The sequence below is a fragment of the Mustela nigripes genome, chromosome 12 (genome assembly GCF_022355385.1).
Source record: "Mustela nigripes isolate SB6536 chromosome 12, MUSNIG.SB6536, whole genome shotgun sequence".
NCBI classification, from domain to species: Eukaryota; Metazoa; Chordata; class Mammalia; order Carnivora; family Mustelidae; genus Mustela; species Mustela nigripes.
The window spans coordinates 106966249-106985821 of NC_081568.1; the positions used below are offsets into that span (position 1 = coordinate 106966249).

The 19573-nt window shown below is 35.6% G+C and overlaps 1 protein-coding gene and 1 non-coding gene across 2 annotated transcripts; both read right to left on the bottom strand.

Moving 5' to 3' along the window:
* Positions 1–931: 931 nt before the first annotated feature.
* On the bottom strand, positions 932–19517 carry TMEM167A (transmembrane protein 167A). The gene is made up of 4 exons (XM_059418191.1): positions 19415–19517; positions 11386–11495; positions 6571–6605; positions 932–1863 (listed from the first exon to the last, which is right to left on the bottom strand). Exons 1-4 carry the CDS (start codon positions 19415–19417, stop codon positions 1793–1795), a joined length of 219 nt encoding a protein of 72 aa, XP_059274174.1. The 5' UTR covers positions 19418–19517; the 3' UTR covers positions 932–1792.
* Positions 9408–9542, bottom strand: LOC132029032 (small nucleolar RNA U109). The gene has a single exon (XR_009407668.1). It is a non-coding gene; the product is annotated as a small nucleolar RNA U109 (small nucleolar RNA).
* Positions 19518–19573: the final 56 nt, after the last annotated feature.

Sequence of the window (19573 nt, forward strand, 5' to 3'; positions counted from 1 at the left end):
AGAAATTATTTCTTCCTCTAGGCTTCTCCAAAATGCCAAATTTAAAGAAATGCCCTAGAACTGATTATCTAGAATATTCTTGCCTTTATTCATACTAGATTTGTGCTAGCATATAAAAGATTAGTTGACATAGCTTTCGGAAAGCCTAGTTGGCAGGAGAGTGGGACAACAGATGGGCTCAGAAACCAGACCCAGAAAGGTGACTTACTCTGCATGTATATGCTGATAAGAGTCCTATTTTTAGGATACCCTGAAAATTCTTGACCTAATGCAAAGCCCAAGAGACAGTTCAGAGTAGGCACAATGATCATAACCTGATTCCCTCTCTAAAGCAAAATATGTAAATTTTGGCCAGAGAGATATGCCAAAAATGTAAAATAAACAATTATATTGATAGCCTATAGCAGCTTTTATCTTTTGTGAAAAAAGCAAGCAATGCTTAACAAGCTTTTCTTATGTTTCCTAGAATTCTTTTCAAGTACTTTAAAGTGGTCTTTAAAAATAGATGGCTTTTAGTTCCAAACGTTGTTTCTACAGAAAAAGCTACTGGCAGCCTCATTTTCAAATAACTCTAAATAGTTTTCTTAAAAAAAGAAAAGGAATTAATAGCTGAGGACAATATCTAACTAGTATTACCTACAATGGGCAATTTTTAGCTAAGATGTTTATGTTCCTTTTAGCTTGAATTTCAGCTGAAACTGAAAAAAATGTTAACTGAACTTTTAATAACGCTCTACTGCAAAATTTTTTAGTCATATTCCAAATGTTTCTCTTGCTTTCATGGAAACTGTTGAAGTTATTTCTTTGTTATCAAAACCCAAAGACACTTATGATAAGCTACATGGATAACAGATCTGAAAACTGTTTATCATCACCTACTGAGTTATTCAGAAGATTCTCGTTCAAGTTGACATATAAAAAGTAAACTAGACACATTAAAGTGCTGTATTTAAAAACACACAAAATACAGTTTGTGTTTTGGGGCAATTAAAGTAAGTGGAGACCTGACACTAAAAAGAATGAAAAACACAAACAGGATTATCATTCTGTAATTGTTCTATTTTGCTATTTTCACTCTAAGTACGCAGTCTTAGAGAATGACAGCCGGTCAAATTTTCAGAGGCTACTATACCAGTCAGTTATTCTAAACTCTTTTATGCTAAATATGAACATCTTCCCAGTACTACTCTTAAGTCTGATCTCATTTATCTTCCTCCTTAAGAACTGCATAGCTTGTTTTAAATAGCTGAGACACCTGTGATACACTAGCGAGTTTGCTTCGAGGTACTCTGTTAATGCTCTGGTGTGACCAGAGGAAAAAGCAAGCATTATTAAATATGAATGCAATCCTTACCAACACAAATTGAACATTTTCCCCAATAAAAAAGCTAGTCCAGAAAAATGTCTCATTCTATAAGGATTTATCATTCCCAAATCACAGTGAAAGAAACTTAGGTCATTTACCAATTTTGTTTCCTATTATGCGCCTTAGAGATACCTCATGAAAAACTGGTATCTGACATAACAGAATAACATTTGCAGAATGTTATATTGTAGTGACAGTACTGAGGTTGATTGTTACAGACATATTAAACTCTTTGAGTATTAAATGGTTACATCCTATTTATATAGAACATTGGTCCAATAATAAAAATAGAGAACAGCAGCTGGAAATTTATCTCATTCAATGTTCAGAGATAAAAGGGTTAACCATTCATTCCATTATTTTCTGTAAATAAGTCCTTTCCCATACTGAAATCTGATGGCAATTAAATTCTGATATTCTTCCAAGCTACTGTATGAAGAGAATGCTGAAGGCCATCACTATACAGCATACTGCAACGTAAGGACTCTTCCGTTCACCTATTAAAAAAAAGGGGAGATGTTTATGTTGGTTAACTGAATTTAAGTTATCATGGATATGATAAGGTTACTACGGGAGAGGGGTGAGGGGTACATGAGGCTCAAGATAAAGTTCTTAGCTAGGGGGCCCATATATTTGGGGAGATGGGCCAGACAAGCAGTGGCTGCAGCATAAAAGCAAGTACAATACAGAATGAGCTAAATTATGCTGATTTTTTAAAAAAAAAATTTACTTGACAGAGAAAGACACAGGGTGAGAGGGAACACAAGCAAGGGGAGTGGGAGAGGCAGAAGCAGGCTTCCCACTGAGCAGGAAGCCCGATGCAGGGCTCGATCCCAGGACCCTAAGATCATGACCTGAGCCGAAGGCAGTCATTTAACCGACTGAGCCACCCAGATGCCTCAAGAAAGAGACTCTTAACTATAGAGAGAACAAAGTGATAGTTACCAGAGGGAAGGTGGGTGGGGGGGAATGGGTGAAATAGGTGGTGGGGATTAAAGAGTGTATTTGTCCTGATGAGCATTTCGTGATACATGGAAGTATTGTAATCACTATATTGTATATCTGAAACTAGTATTACACTGTATGTTAACTAACTGCAGTTTAAAGAGAAACTTTGATTACTCTTGGGCTAGAAATGTAGAACTCAAAACAGCCACTTTTATGAGTCAATTTTCACATGTGTTTAAAAGTTGTTTTTATTTGGAGATTTTCCTTTGCCTGAAGTAGAATGGAGTTGGCTTGTGAAGCTGTCTTACAAACAGTGACCCTGTGATTTTGAGTTATCCCAAACTCATTTTGTTCTTTCTTGCTTGTCATTTATTGAAGGGCTGCAGAGTTCCACAAAGCACCAGTCACTTATGCTATTTTGAGGGTACATGAGAAAGGAAGAAAGAAGAGGGAGTGATGTGCTACTTCTAGAAATAATCATGGGCATATACCTGGTGTTGTAGTAGAGACTATATATACTCCCCTCACTTGTTTTTCTATGTTTAAAATTAGCTCTCTTGGGGTACCTGGGTGGCTCAGTTAGTTAAGTGTCTACCTTCAGCTCACGTGATCACCCCAGGCTCCTTCTCCCTCTCCTCCCCACTGGTGCTCTCTCTCGCTATCTCTGTCTCTCTCAAATAAAATCTTAAAATAAAATAAAATAAAATTAGTTCCCCTCTAGTAACTAAATTCCTTCAGCAAGGACTGTTTTATTTGGCAAGTTTAATTACCGCTGGAAAATGTCAATCTTGACCATCCTCATCAACTAAAATCCTCAAGGTCATTTTTTCTTTTCAGAGCTTCCTCTCAAAGAGCTCACACAGTTATGTTGTTACTAATTTTACCTTTGTGTCTGCTCAGTAACAATATTCACAGAAGATATACACATATAAGTAGAAGAAACATTCACTGTTTTTCTGAAAGTATTTTTCTGTCCATAGACATTGGGCTGCTTTCTAGCTAAAGGAAAATTTAAAAAGTGAGACAACAGCATTTTCACAATGCTGCTATCTCAAGAGGAAAAAAAACAAAACAAAACAATTTAAACTAAAAAATAACCTGGGTCATCATTTTTAACTGATGTTAATTTTTTGGGCAAGTTATCAAACAAAACCAAACCTTATTCAGACATAATTTTCAGGTGGATTTCATAAGCAAGCCAGTCACTCTAATTAGGGCTAGATACTCTAATTGTCCAATATCGTCTTATTAAACACCTAAAAGAAAAAATTAATATTGCCCTCTCCATCTGTTGGATATTAAGTTTTGAGGAAGTTCTTCTTTTCCTCATCTTCCAACTTAGAATGCTATAATTTACACATGGGTTTCATTTTCCTGTTTTTTATTTTCTTGAAAGAGACTGCCATGTGGTAGAACTAAACATCTTCGGTTGAACTTGGGTAAGAATGTTACTTCTTGTCTGGTCTTAGGTCTGTTTAAGTGAATGTGAAACAGTTGCTGTAACGTGATGTGTAACATGATAAGATGATTTGGCTGGACCTTTTCCTATTAAAATTGTATCCTTTCTTGGTGGATATATTCTGTGTCAAGATAAGAGAGGAGCATGTGGCTGGGAAAGTCTGCCTATCAGCATCAACGTTTTTGGGGCCATTGTGCCAAAATGAAAAGCTACTGCTTTCACATAACTAGCATGAACGAACACTTTAACCGAACCATTTAACGTATGACACTCATACAGTCAAGAGAAAAAATGAAAATAGTAACTGACCAAGCAAAAAGAAAGGCACAATTTATAATTAGACATCAAAATAGATGATATCACAGGAAACCATTAAGAGAGCTACAGACTAGATGCCTTAAACTTTCAGCTATACTTTTAAGTAACAATTGTGAAAAGGGTCACCTGGGTTGGCTACTGAATGAAGCTGTATACACTTCTCTATTTTATTACACAAAATGGATTTAAAATACCTTCACATTTAACTTAAAATCCCTTAATTTAAATATTTTATTTGTGAATTAGCAACTTCATAATAGTAAGATGAAAGCTCAATCTCCTAACTCTAGACTTCTTATATTTTTACCAGTGAATATTCAGTATTCCTCTGATCCAGAGAATTTTACTGTATTTGAACTGTCCTATTCTTCCATTATGTTCTCGTTTTGTAGTTTACTTGAGGTATTCTTTGCACTCTGTTCCTTGACAATATTATTTCATTTTCTTTGGTGACTTGGCTTTGAAACAGTTTGCTTTACACATATTTACATTTACTACTAGCTATCAGAATTAGCCATCAAGGGTGCTCTTCTGTCTCTTGATCTCTTCTTCCTTCTTAGTTATTTTTAAGGTGATTAAGATTTCTACTGTTATTTTAGGCTTTGCAGCTGTTGAGAATGACTGGATGTCAGTTAAGTCTGTACCACAGATCTCTGTAAATCTAGGCTGAGCCCTCTCAACTTTGGCACTACTGACATGTTGGGCTCATTCTATGTGAAGAGCTATTCTGTGCACTTTAATATGTTTAGCAACATCCATGATCTGTACTCAGTATATGTCCCCCCAACTCTAGTGGTGACAACCAAAAATGTCTCCAGACACCATTAAAATGTCCTGATTGATAACAACTTATCTAGGCTATCCCTGGTGCTTTACCTATCTAAAGTCAATGATCTTTTCTACAAAAGAAAGATTCACATGTCAGTCACCCTAAGAGATAATAAGTCCAAAGAACATTGAGGAAGGACAGTTTAACATGTTAAAAGCACAGTGAATTCTCAAGAAGATGTCTGTTTCAATAATCAATACATTAAGATGAGGGCCTTCACTGAAACTATTTATAGTACACTGTCATTTTCTATAGTAAGACACCTGAAAGACCAACGAATCTTGTGATCTAATCGTAACATATTCTGAAAGGACTTCTATGTAATTTGTGTGAAGCTTACAACTTCACTGTTAATGGGTCTTGCCTAGTATTAAAAGCTCAAAGGAAGAAAACTTGCTCTCTCATAATTATTTATATCTGTGGCTAACAATGTATTTCTAAAATGTTACAAAATCTTAGTTTGTAGTTCTCAATGTTTAATCAATTTTGTTTCCTGTTATGGACCATCTTCTAAATCTTCCACATCTATGATAAATGAATCCAAACGAAAACATAATACTCTGGATGGAACACATTTTATCTAAGGGACATGACTCCTAAATTCCCCCTATTTAAAGTGATCCACTGGGGTAATTCAGGTTGTTATCAGACTAATTATACTGTCAAATACAGCAACTTTTTTTTTTTTTTATTATGGAAGTCTTATCTTTATAAAAGAAAATAGTAACATACAAATTAAATATTGGAAGAGTACTAAAACCTAGCTTTTTTTCAGGGGGTCATGTAAATAATTCCAAAGAGGAGAAATATCCATTTTGTTCTGTCCAAGTGGAACAATCACAAATTGCTCTGTAATGCCTTTTTTTTTTTGGGGGGGGGGGGGACCTAGCTATGTTAAAAAGGGTAAAGTCTATTATAAGAACACTGGTGGATTACATCAGTAAGTACATTTTAATTCATTCACTTGTCAATCATTTCAGTCTCTACTATGAACTAGGCACTCTGCTAAATGTTATATACATATAGGGATGGGCTAAGAGTATATTATTATTTGAACAAAAACATACAATGATACTACTAATTTTACTATGAGAAATTAGAATATAATCATATTTAACTTTAATCAATTAGAACAAAATTCAGTTATGATCACAGGAGTTTGACAGGTGAAACAGTGAATGCTTTCCAAAAGCAACAAATAACATTCTTGGACTTAGCATAGGGGAATAAAGTGATTAATTTTAGACGACTGCTTAGCGGGCCTTCCATTAGATGGAAAATTCATCCTTTTTATCAAAATAGTACCTGTTATACAGAGCAGCATGCTCTATAAGAATGTGTGCATTCTTATAAACTGTACATGTTTGTCTAAAATATCAACACTAGGAATGCATAGCATTTGATATTTGAATTAGATTTTTCTTGTAGTTTCCATCTTCCTGCTAATTAAGTCTTATGTGGTATCTACCATGTCTAGTATTAAATAGCATAAGGATAAGAGTGTGGGGGAATTTGACAAACTTTTGCAAAACTGCTCAAAATTGGGAAGCCTGCGGTTTTAAAACAGATGTCTGCCTTCTGTGAATATGGCATAAGTAAACTGCCCAACAATTTACAGCTGAAGATGTGGCGATTATAACAGACACTTACCAATTCTGGCGCATTTCCAAAATATACCCAACAATCTGCATGTAATAAAAAAGGAAATAGTAGCTATTAATTAGTGAGAAAGGTTAATCATTTTCTCAGTAACCTACAGAGCATTCAATACAAACTGGCATTTTTACCTTTTGATACTTCAAAACTGAAATTTGGTATTGAACCACCATTTATGTAGTAAAGTAGGACACACTTGCTTATCAAATGTCAGTGTATATAAACTGTTACAAACTGGAATATATGTCGTATCCTAGGTTAAACGCACAGTAAATTAATACGTGCAGCAAAAATGTGCACAGTGTTTTTTTACTGCAGAACTGACTCAGTCAACTTCAAGTTGACTCAAAAGTAGAAAATATATATGCCAATTTACATAAACATTAATTTTGAGAAAATGGTAAATGAACACAGTTGATTTGGGTGTTTTTGCCATTAAAAAATAAAACTTTTTATAGAAAGTAATTTTTTATAAAAATTACTTTTTATAGAATGTAGTTCTATATTTAAAGGATTTATAACCATGAACTCCAGTGATAGCATTTACATAACTATGTCACTCAATAAGGAAGGATATAAAAATAGGTGCCTATGTTTTCAATTTAAGTACAAAATCCTAGTTTAAGGTAGTCTGTGTATGAGTTAACTAAATATGACATTTAAAACACATACATTCTGAAAATAAGAATTAGAATGAAGTGTTCATCACCATTCTTTGCATGAATATACTATGAATTAAATACAAATTATATGCATATATCACTTATTTAGCATGTATAAAAAGTAGAAGATTTAAAACAAAATCAACTGAGTAACTGAGATAGCTAAAAGATATGAAAACATTGTAGACAACTATTTTGTTGCTCTGACAAAAGAGGAGAATTATGAATGGTGTTATACATAGCTACAAATCAAGATAAATTAGTAGTAATTATTGCAGTAGGTTAGGAGTGGTGTAGTAACAAAACTGAAATATGTAAATTCCAGGGAAATTTAGGTTATGCTTTTTTTGGGGGGAGGCCCTAAGAGATGGCTGGCTGATAAATAATTACGTATGAGTGGTTAAGAAGGAAAGAAATTACTGGTTCAATTAAGTTCTATATATATTCCTCCTTTGAAATATAACTTCCTGACCTCAAATCAAAAAGTCTCATGGTTCAGTTGCAATGAAATGGGCAAAAATAGAAGTTCATTTTGAAGGATGGATATTCTGACAGGTGCAACAATTTTACTATAGGAATAAAAGGACAAAGATCAAAGATATTTTTGAAAATAATATAAGAAAATATAAGGCCCAGACTGTGCCCAAGTTTAATCCTACTTAATTGGCTACATAACTGTAAGCAAATTTTCTCAATAGAAACTCACCCTCATAGGCTTTTTATAAGGATTGATTTCATTATTGCAAAGAAATTCTTCAGAATAGTAACTAATGGGCTGGGTTAACACTGTGTTAACCCACTGTCTTAACTCAGTGGGTTAAGCCTCTGCCTTCAGCTCAGGTCATGATCTCAGGGTCCTGGAATCAAGCCCCACATAGGGCGCTCTGCTCAGCAGGGAGCCTGCTTCCCCCTTCTCTTTGCCCCCCTCTCCACCTACTTGTGATCTGTCAAATAAATAAATAAAATCTTAAAAATATATATATAAAGGCACACGTGATAGTAACTTTAGATGTCACTTAAAATTGGCTTACATATCATCAAAAAAACTGAAGACAATCAGTTAGTCATTTGCAATGCCATGGTTCCTTGATTCTAAAAATCTATTGAGTATAACATGCCCATAGATTTAAAGCTGTGGATGAGGGACCCAGTGGCAGGACACCTGAAGCTCCTCCATGAGAAGCTCAGAGTCCCACAGAACATAATCTAAAACTATAAGATCACAATCAGGATCAGTTCAGGTTTGATAACCTAGAAATAACTCAAAGCATCATTAGGGAATTGTTACAACACCTATACTAAAAACTATATAAATAAAAAAAAAAATTCCCTAACTCAAGCAACTTAGAGATTTATTAGTACTACTTAGGCCTTTCCCTTATATTTCTCTACCTAGACATATTTCTGTAATATGCAAAATGCTATTTATCAAAGATATTTATTTATTTATTTATTGGAGAGAGAAAGTGCATGTGAATGCACAAGTAGGCAGAGTGGCAGGCAGAGGCAGAAGCAGGTTCTCTGCCGCTGAACAGGGAGGCCAGACATGGAGGCTCTATCCTAGGATCCTAGGATCATGACCTGAGTCGAAGTCAGCGACAATCCCAGGATCCTGGGATCATGACCTGAGTTGAAGTCAGCCACTTAACCAACTGAGCCACCCAGGTGCCCCAAATGCTATTTATTAGAACACAGGAACTTTATTAGTTAGGAAAAACCAATACAATTATGCTGCTTGGTTTCTATGGCTATAAGCCAGTAAGTATATATGCTGATAAAGCTAATCAAGTCTATGATAACAGGAAATGAGGCAAAGTAGCAATAATTTATTGCTGATTTTAGTTCTGTATTATTTGAAGCAGCAAAAAAATTGTTATTTTCAAGAGTGAAACTCTACTGTCCAGTTAGCATACACATCTCTACTTAAACATGGGATATTCACTATAATGAAAGGACAGTTTATTATGAGTCTCAAAAGAAAATATACTATAAAAGGACAATGACCCACTAAGAATTGCTCCCAGAGAAAATATTCCTAATGTACGAGTCAAAATGGGGCCTAACATTTATATAAATAGAAGCAAAGTTTTTAAAAAAAGCCTTCAAGCAGCTGACTATATGAGCACATGCTTCAAAGTACAGAAGTAGGCATGCTAGTTCTTTGGTCTTATATGTAGGAGAAATATACTACTACTCAACCTCTACTGTAAGGTTGGCAGCCCTGAGAACTCCTTTTTTAATGTAGCATGTAATGGATGTATTCCTGCTCCCCAAAGAATGAGGAGCAGACTTTTCCACATGCAACCTACTTTATCCGTAATAGCAGCAGCAAAGCATCGATATTCTATTCCATTAACGTGATTGTTTTTATAATGAAATAAACACTTAAATATCTTATTAGGTAGTTACGTATTATATTACAATACCAAGCCAAACATCAATGAGGATGTTTACTGGTTTCTACCATATACTTTAAGTCAATAGGGGTTGCAGAAGGGAAAGAATAAAACCATTTAGTTGCATGGAAAGGCTTCATGCACAACTAAGCAACAAGTAAGATTAAGGAACTTCAACAAAGGAACAAAATACTATGTAATTTCATCTGATTTTAAAAAATGGACATAGTAAGTGAAGACTAAGTGCAAGAGGACTTCAGAGAAAAAAAACGTGATGAAAAGTCAACGTCTACAAAGGAAGAAGGGCATTGTCACAAAAACTGTTGGACAAATAACATCAGCAGTTTGAATAAAATCCCTCAGGCTAACAGAGACAGATGATCAGTATATTAGAACAGGATTAGGGATTTTTAATATTTGAAACTGGTTAGAGGTTCTATTTATGCCTTTATATATATTTCAACAACCCTAGGAAATAACAAGGAAGAAATGGTAACAAAAGCTAAATAATTTAGATGACACAATGTCTGAATAAATGCTAATTATGTCCTCAAAGATAGAATGAAGGTGAAGGAAAAAGCTGAAATTATTACTCTCATAGCTATCACCTTGCCTCTTGCAGATTTTTATTAGTTGAAAAACAGAATTTGACCTTGCAGGATCCTAATTTGGCCCAATACAGGTGCTGGAGATAACTATTCCTATGTGAAGTATATTCTTTCATTCTTTTGTTTCTTAAAATGATTAAGTAGGTATAGGCTTTTATTAAGGAAGGATTAAGACGATTTCTCTTAGAAATTAATAAATACTCAAGGCAAAGAAAATTTACATAGCTTTCATCACATAGTCTCTGGTTTGCTTTTTTTTAAAAATTTATTTATTTATTTGACAAAGAGATCACAAGTAGGCAGAGAGGCAGGCAGAGAGAGAGGAGGAAGCAGGCTCCCTGCTGAGCAGAGAGCCCGATGTGGGGCTCGACCCCAGGACCCCGAGGCCATGACCTGAGCCAAAGGCAGAGGCCCAACCCACTGAACCACCCAGGTGCCCTAGTCTCTGGTTTTTAATATACTTTTCCTTTTGGTTGAATTCAACATGTACTTTTGTATTATAAAGATGGCACTTTAAAATTTCAATTCTTTGTGGTATTATATTTGAGCTCAATTTTTTTCAGGGTGTGAACATATAATACAAGAGATGTGTCAAGCTCAAGACTTAATTTTTACTATTACAAAGTTAGCTAAATATATTTCCCTGAAGATGTTTGCTTTCTGATGCTAATAGGGAACCTATATGATTCGAACAGTGTTAGACTGGAGAGGGAAATGTCTACATCATATTTTTTTATGGACACAGTGCTTGCCAACTGTTTTATGCTTCAAAAACATGATAACCAACTTGTTTTTTTTGTTTGTTTGTTTTTGTTTTTGTTTTTTTTTTTTAAATAACCAGCTTTACTGATTATTGCATAAAAAGTTAAGGCCAAATACGATCTTTGAAAGTGCTAAATTGTATTTCTAATTCCAGATGAAAAAAACCCTGTAATATCTTTTTAAGTGTACTTTTTATAGACACATTTCAGGTCACTTCTGATATTTGTCTTTTTATTTATTAAAAACAGAGAAAATAATGTAGAAAGCTGTTACAAAATGAAGTTATATATAGGAACTAAATTATTTAATGACCTTTATGGTAATTTACCCTCAATGTCTATAGGACCTAATTTGGGTGGTTAAGTATCATTAGTAACATACCCAGTTTTATTTCTGTCCAGGAGGCTGGGTGCCAAGGATCGGATGTAAGCACAGGTACATATAAGCAGCAGGATTACTGTCAACAGACTCTGAAAATTGAAAATGGCAGACTAAAAAGAGAAAAAGAAAAAAATTATTATCACAAGAAAAAGAGCATAGGTAAAAAATGCCAGACAATTCCATATTAAGAATTAAACTTTTGTTTTTCTCAAAGACAAACAGAATGGCATGTCTGTGAACACTTAAAACCCCAAATCATAAAATATTCTGAGAGTGTACTTCCCTCTCCATTCTTTGGGCTAAGGAATGCAGAAGATGTAATAAAAATTCTAAATGTGAGAACTTGAAAACACTACCGAAAATGTCATGGATCCAAAACTATATCAATATGTAATTAATACAGATGTTTTAGGAGCCCAGACTACTAGGCAGGGCACAGAGTTTAGAAGCTCTGAGTTTGGCTCTGAACGGTTAACCTCAGTCTCTCTTTCACATTTGTAAACTGGGTGGAGAGTGGGTATATAAGACTAAATGTTGGCTAAACTTTCTTTCAATTCTGCAATTGTTATGATAAGAATGCTTTAAATTTAAGCAATCGTGTTCCATGCATTGACTAAACTAAGCTATTAGATTTTGGTGAAGGAAAACCACTTGCTCATTTACTGTTCATTCTTTAAAACTTACTTAACAAGTTTAACACAGGTATCCCAGGAAATCCGTTTTCCAGTAAAGGAAAACTGAGGTGGGCTCAGTCTATTCAAAATTCAGTTGAAGCATTATCTTTCCCAGGAAGTCTCCTTGAACCCACTGGCCTCCCCCTTTCCTTTTTTCATACAGAACTCTCCTTTCTGTTCTCACAGGAACTGTTAAACATTTTATAATGCTCATCCCTGAAAGTAGACAACATCTCATCAGGTATCTGACTGTGTACCTATCACACAGGAGACCAGAAGTAATGGCTTAAAAACTAAAACAATTTTTTAAAAGTGCAGGAATATCACTATATATAGTAATATAAGAATAATACTTCCATTACAAAGGTAGATAAAATGTATCGATCTCACACAGTACCTAGCAATATGCTTATTTAGTAAACTCAGAAGGCCCTCCTATGGTGTCAGAAGTTAGACGAAGAGTAAGAGCTGCAAAATGTGGGGTGCCTGGGTGGCTCAGTGGGTTAAAGTCTCTGCCTTCGGCTCAGGTCATGATCCCAGGACCCTGGGATAGGGCTCTCTGCTCAGCGGGGAGCCTGCTTCCTCCACTCTCTCTGCCTACTTGTGGTCTCTGTCTGTCAAATAAATAAATAAAATCTTAAAAAAAAAAAAAAAAAAGAGTTGCAAAATGTTTTGAGAAAGGCAAAACTGTTACTTTCAAAGAAACAATTGTTAAGTGCTCCCTGAAAAGCCCAAAAGAATCTAGTGAAAAACAATCACACACAATAAGGGAATTGAGTAAGGTGGCTGGCTGGGTGCATAAGTAAAATAATTTAAATCAACAGCGTTCAGAATGACATTACCAACCGCCTGAAAGACATAATGGAAAAAATGTTTCTATTTACAGTAGCAACTAGAACAAAAAGCTGATGTATCTAAGAATAAGCTTAACAAGAAACGCAGCACTGATATTAAAGAACAAAACTGACTAAACATTTAAATGTACTGAAAAACCTTAAAGTAGAATGGAGTGGGATACCATGTTCTTATATTGGAAAGCAAAATTATAAAGCTAATCTATAAATTTAAATTTGACTTAATACCAACCAATTATTTTTGAAATACACAACTGATTTTGAAGTTCATATGAAAAAAGAAATAAGCAGTAACAGCCAAGAGAATCTTAAAACAAGAACTAGCCTTGTCAGAAACTCAATATTTTTTAACCTGTTATATATTTTTATGATAAATATTTATAAACTATTCAAAATATTAAGAAATTACACATGCCATTCATCAATATTCTTAAAGGCAAAAAAAATGCCTTCGTACAATTCTAAGCAGTGGGGAGAACAGCACACAAAATTTCATAATCAACATATCTTCAGCTGTGTAAACCTTTATGTAAACAAGAAGGAAGAAAGCACTGATTATCTTTGGAAAGTTTTTAGCCCAATTCTTAACTCTTTTGGATTTCTCAGATTTCCTAAATGTTATTTTTATGGTCTGAAAATATAAAATTTATTTGTAATTACTATTTAAATAGTTAGTTTGTATGCAAATCACTTCTTCATGGATATACAAAGGATATATTTTAGTATGTCTTGGTTTCTTATTGAACTGGATTTTAATTTTACATTTATGAGAGTAAGTGATGCCAATTTTATAACTTGAAAAAAACCAATAAATGAACTCTAAAGGTACATTCTATATAGAAAAGACAGTATTTCACAATGTTTATCTTTCAAAGATATTCTGAACATGTATGTGAGTATATTGATACAGTATTTGATAACAACCTCATGAAATACAAAGTACAGATTTCTTTTTAGTCAACATAACTAAACACATTTATTATCTACTCTTTCTCGGGAGCAGGAGGCTAGACACAGGATTAAAAAAGTACATAGCAGGATTCCTTCCCTCTAGGAGTCTATAGCTAATGACAATAACTGATATTCACTGGAGGCTTGTTGGGATTATTTTGTTTATCCTCATATATTTGAGTTAGATGTTATTAATACCTGTATTTTATATATGAGACAACTGAGGCATACAACAGTTATAAGCAAGTTAGAACAGGATATACATTCAAAAAGTAACTAGCAATTCTTTGTAGCATGTATTAAGTAGCAACTGAGCCATACTGGCAAAAAAAATGCTGTTTTCATAAAGAAAAGTCAAGAAAAGCTTCAAGGAGAAAGCAAGGACTAAGAAAGGGCACAATTAGACTGACAATAGAGAACAGGCTCCCAAAGAGACAAAAGCATGGAAAACATCCTCACAGAATTAGGAATTTGCATGTTTAAGGAATAATGAGCAGGCTTACTATATCAAGCAAAGGACTGTTGTAGTAGAGTGGCTGGAAAATCAATTTACAAAGTAGGTTTATCATGTTCCTAATGGAGTATCTAAATTTCACGATTTTTGCACTGTGTACTTTTTCTCTCCCTGAATGTTGTAGTGAAAAAAAAAATGCTTAAATGATAGGATGTCTGGGATTGGTTTCTAAATAATCCATTGTGTGTGGTGGGAGGTGTGGGGTTGAAGAAACACTGAGGATGTGAGGCTTCATTATACTCTTCTTTCTACCTTTCTATGTTTGAATTTTTATATAATAGAAGAATTTAAGAGGCACTTAGAGACATGCCTATTATTACAGAAGTGGGGTGTGTATATATACATTTGTGTGTGAAACCATTTATAAAGGAAAACCCATTTATAAGTGTGCAATATATGATACATACAACTTTGTTTCTGGGGTTTATAGACCCTAAAATTTAAACAAATAATCTTAGGTGGTAAAGGCTTTTAGATGTACTCAGACTCTGACAAAACAAGAATGTTTCAAAGCTACAGACATTAGCCTACCATTTCTTACCCTACCTAAGCATTCCTTTTAATGCTTAGCATCTGTTGTCTGCTGATATAAACTTTTCATCTCAGGTTGAAAGGAAACAGATGTTCATGTTCTTGTAGAAAAATAATTGGGATTTTCAATAGGAAAATGATATTAAAAAGGAAGAAGCTAAGAAAAAAAGTAAGCAAATCCGATCACAAAATAGAGGAAAAGATGATTAATAAAAGGTGATACAGGAGGTAAAATTCACTTAATGTTTAATTTTTTTTCAGATCATGAAATCTTTTTTAGACCTAGCTACTACTCTTGACTTCCTGATACGCTTCAGATAATTAGTGCTATTTTACTAAATAAATTATCAAAACCAGAAGGAAATCAACTTGATGAGTCCCTTTGCATAATCATTCTGAAATAAATCACAATTTGTTAGGCCTTCTGAAATAATGATAATTCACTTTCATCTGGCCACCACTGCAGCAGATGAAATAATTTATCAATGAAAAGGTGAAGATTCGTTGATGCAAAGCTTAGTGCTAAAACAAGAAATTACTTGTGATGTTAATACATCTTTTTAAAAATTCCTTATTCAAGTCAATTTGAAGTTAGGAATATTTATTGCAAATTCAATTTTTATCATTTTACCTAAGATACAATTTCCTGTTTCAGCCATAAGTGAATATTCAAACTATTAAGTTTGGATATAAGGCAAGAATTCAGTGTAAGGTTTTGTTTTAAATGTATATATAAAAATAGTTTAAGAAACCATCTGAAACATTAGGAATAGAGAGAAAAACAGGGGAAAGGTCCCAGCAGTATAAAGGCACAAAGAACCAATGAGAAAGGCAGCAGAAATATACATATTAATATGCTGAACAGTTGTTTGGAGTGCTCAGTGATTGGTTGCTAACTGCACTTAATCTATAGAAAAGCCTAAGCCTTCCGTTAGTCCTGGATCACTTGAGCTCGATATAGCTTATACATTTATTTTTAGCACTATCAAAATAAACTGTTTAACCAATTGCTGATTAAGGGCCTTCTTCATGCATAACACTGTATGGGAGCTTCAAATGTTGGCTGCATCTTATGTGGAAGTAACTGACGTATTAATTCCTCCAGTTTAACTGAAACTCACTTTAAAAGAAGAGCTGAATACCAAAGACAGAATTTTTAAAACTCCAAATAGTAACAATTTTACTTGTTTTAAAACTTGCTGCTTTTTACACACAACTAGTCATTTATCACTCTCAAGAGGTGGAAGGAGACCCAGAAATGATATTCCTGACCTAATTGTGATAAAAATTATACAGTACTGCAAAAGTGGGTCAGCATTTTATCATTTACAAATCTAGGTCAGGCCAGCATTTTCCAACAAGTTTGTACTTGTAAATTTATACGTATCACTATTTTCTCTTAAACTGGAACACATGGAAATGCAGGGATAAATGAAGCCTGTAAATAAATATGCAACCCCCCCCACTTGTCCAAGATAAGTAATCACAGGTGATTAATAGTATTTCCATTAACACACAGAAATACTGACATTTATTAGCACGTAGTTCAACCTTGGTTGCTTACTGTAAGGTAGCACTTACTGTAAGGTAGGCAAATTCTCTTGGTTTAATTCAAAACCGAGAAATTATCAATTTCTCGGTTTTGAATTATTTCAGGATTTCTTGGTTTTGAATAATTTCAGGATTACTTGATGTTTTAATGTTAAGAACCTGTCTCCTTAACATCAGTGGTCACTATGCACTTGCATAATTTAGGAAATAAATCAATATACATATATGCCCTTGGATAAATCTGCACCTCTAAATTATCAGTTTAATTTAATTTCACTTGTAAAATGAGGAGCTGGACTAAATACCCATTTGATCTCATTGGTCCTATTTCAAAAATGTAGACCTTTTCTACTTAACCTTTCCACTTAAAGAACTTTCATGGCTGTGAGGAAAGGTACAGTTTAGAGCAGAAGCACCTCAATTCTGTTCTCCATTGGTAACACAGGTGTCATTTGCACTTATTTTCATCTCACTGTCATGGTATCTATAATTCATTTGCCATGTTTGTGTTGCTTAGTTCCAGAGTGGTTTTATAGATACCAGAGATCTAAACATAAGCAACAAGGGGATCAAAGGTGTTAATTGGAGAAAGCATACACAGAATCATGCTAAGCAGTAGACTTAAAAAAAAAAAAAAAAAAAAGCAGTAAATGATTCACATGTTCTTGATAATTTGATAGGACAAAAGTATCCAAAGGCCAAAGTGCAAATCCTGTTATGAAGAAAAGTGTCCTGACCATACAGTCAGAAATGACAAAAACTGATAAAAGGGAAAAACTTTTCAATAGTTGGAGTCAAATGTGGTTTGAAGCCTGGCTGTTCGTAAGAATGACTTGAAGCTTTTGGGCGCCTGGGTGGCTCAGTTGGTTAAGTGTCTGCCTTCGGCTCAGGTCATGATCCCAGAGTTCTGGAATGGAGTCCTGCGTTGTTGGGCTCCCTCTCTTTGCCCCTCCCCCTACTCATTCTCACAATCTTTCTCTCTAAAATAATAAGTAAATAAAATCTTAAAAAAAAATTACTTGGAGCTTATAAAAACTATTGCTGCTCAGAAATTTGGACAGAACTGGGCAGGACTCTCTTTCCCCAGACGTAGAGTCATCTGAGTACTAACTCTAGCTGTCATTGTAATGTAGAAGATATTAGAAGACCTGGTCTCTAGAAAGCTCCAGCTAGAGAGGGAAGAAATATAGGCAACAATGTATTGCTGTTTTTGTTTGTTTGTTTTTTGTGGTAAGTGCTATGGCTGGAGGTACATTGGAGGTATATACTGGGATATGGATGCCCAAATAGAGACCCAGGAGAAGAAAACAGATGGGGTAGGGAGGGATTTTTGGGAAGAGATAAAACTTGAGATAAATTTTTAAGGATATTAAAAGGGAGAAAAAGGCATTCTGAAGTTTTGAAAAATTAATGTTCATCTTAAACACAGTATCAGTCTTGCTAGTAGCTAGTTTGAAGAAGCTAAGATGATGAAAATAAATCTCTGACATGTACTATGAGTAGAATGATTAAACTTCAGCATCTAGGAAGATCTGCAAGAATTAAGAGTGACAATTTCTAGGGGCACCAGGCTGGCTCAGTCATTAGAGCATGTGACTCTTGTTGCAGGTAGACATTATTAAAAAAAGAGAGAGAGAGAGAGAAAAGAAAAAGGAGAAGAACAAGTAACAGCATCTATTCTTTTTCAAATGAAAAAGGAATCAAATTCTCTAAATAAGTAACAGTTTTCTAATGACACTCTAAGAGCACATGTACTCATCGGGTTGTGGCAGCTAGGCTAAGATGCTGGAGTATATTCTTGACTAAGAATAGACTGCCGTTTTCTCTCTAAGTTCTCCAGGAAAGACGCTGTGACTTGCGTGCCATCTATAATAAAAGTACTAGGCCTAAAGCAACAAATAATGAGTTTTCAATTAAATGCCTAAAGGTTTAGTGCTATATGGGGTTCTGCAGGAACCTCTGGAAACATAAGCTCAGTAGCTTTCATTCCACAATAACTTTTTGGGGGTTCATGGTTGTTTTTGATACTATAATAAAGGCATGCATCCTTTCTCCAGAAATATGCTCATAAATGCAACATCTGGCCCTTGCATTTCATTAAGTTCACCGGGTGTAGAGGCTGTTGGCATTTACCATAACAAAGGCAAAAGGGTTTGAGACAACTTGGGAGATTTCACTATTACTACCACTACATCTGTCCTCTGGCCATGCTGATTTTACCTTTTTTCTCTGCCTGGAGATCCAGGCATTTCTTTTGAAAACTTTTTATGACTCATTTTAAATTTTCCGAAGAGGCCCAAACTATCAAAGGAATCTGCAATAACACAAAATAATACACACAACCTTAAAAATTTGTGGGGAAGGCAGGTCCGAGGTCAAACACCACCTTAAGTACATTCGTAGAAGGAAAACCACTTCTCCAGAGATCGCCAATAAGTAAAACCTACAGTGTGTAAAGCAGGAGGAGCCTGAAAGGTCACTACCTCAACAGACCCCAATTAAGATGTGGAGCTTGGGGTTTGGACCAACAGTGAAACACCTGGACCAGGCCCGTAGAGACGTCAGAGAACGCGAAATAATCCGCGCAAACTGAAGCTCCATGCCTCCAGGAGCCAGTGACCAGAAAGCGTCTGTATACACGACTGAGTTAAGGCAACCAGCGCAGTTCTTCGAAACAAGTCAGAAAGGGGGACTGTGCAGGAGGCGCTGGGACCTGCGACCGCGGGATCTCTCTGGGGGCGATGGGCCCTGGTTCGCCCCGGTTCTCCCTGGCTGGGCGTGCAGGGGCCACATGGTTCCCGGCCCTGAGCATCTTCCCAGCCGCGGTAGAATCAAGGTCGTGGCAGGGGTCCCTGGCCCGCGCACCCAGGGCCGCCGCCCAACCCTCCAGTCCTAGCTCGCGCCCGGAGCCCCGTCACCAAGCTCGGCTGCGACCCCACCGCCCCAATTCTTACCATAGTGAGGCCGGCGAAGCCCCAGCCACATCACCCTTCCGGGCCCAGAGCGGAAGAGGCGTGCACGCCCCGCCTGCCCTTCTCGCTCCCTCCCCGCATCCGGTTGGGTCTGTCAGGGTCCCTCCTCCCGAGCCGCGCGACCCGGACACCAGGATAGGC

Excerpts from the sequence above, each read along its gene's own strand:
- TMEM167A (XM_059418191.1), bottom strand. Across the intron at positions 6,606-11,385 it reads CTGGACAGAAATAAAACTGG|ATTGTTGGGTATATTTTGGA; the intron begins GTATGTTACTAA and ends TATTACATGCAG. Across the intron at positions 1,864-6,570 it reads TTGGAAATGCGCCAGAATTG|GTGAACGGAAGAGTCCTTAC; the intron begins GTAAGTGTCTGT and ends TTTTTTTAATAG.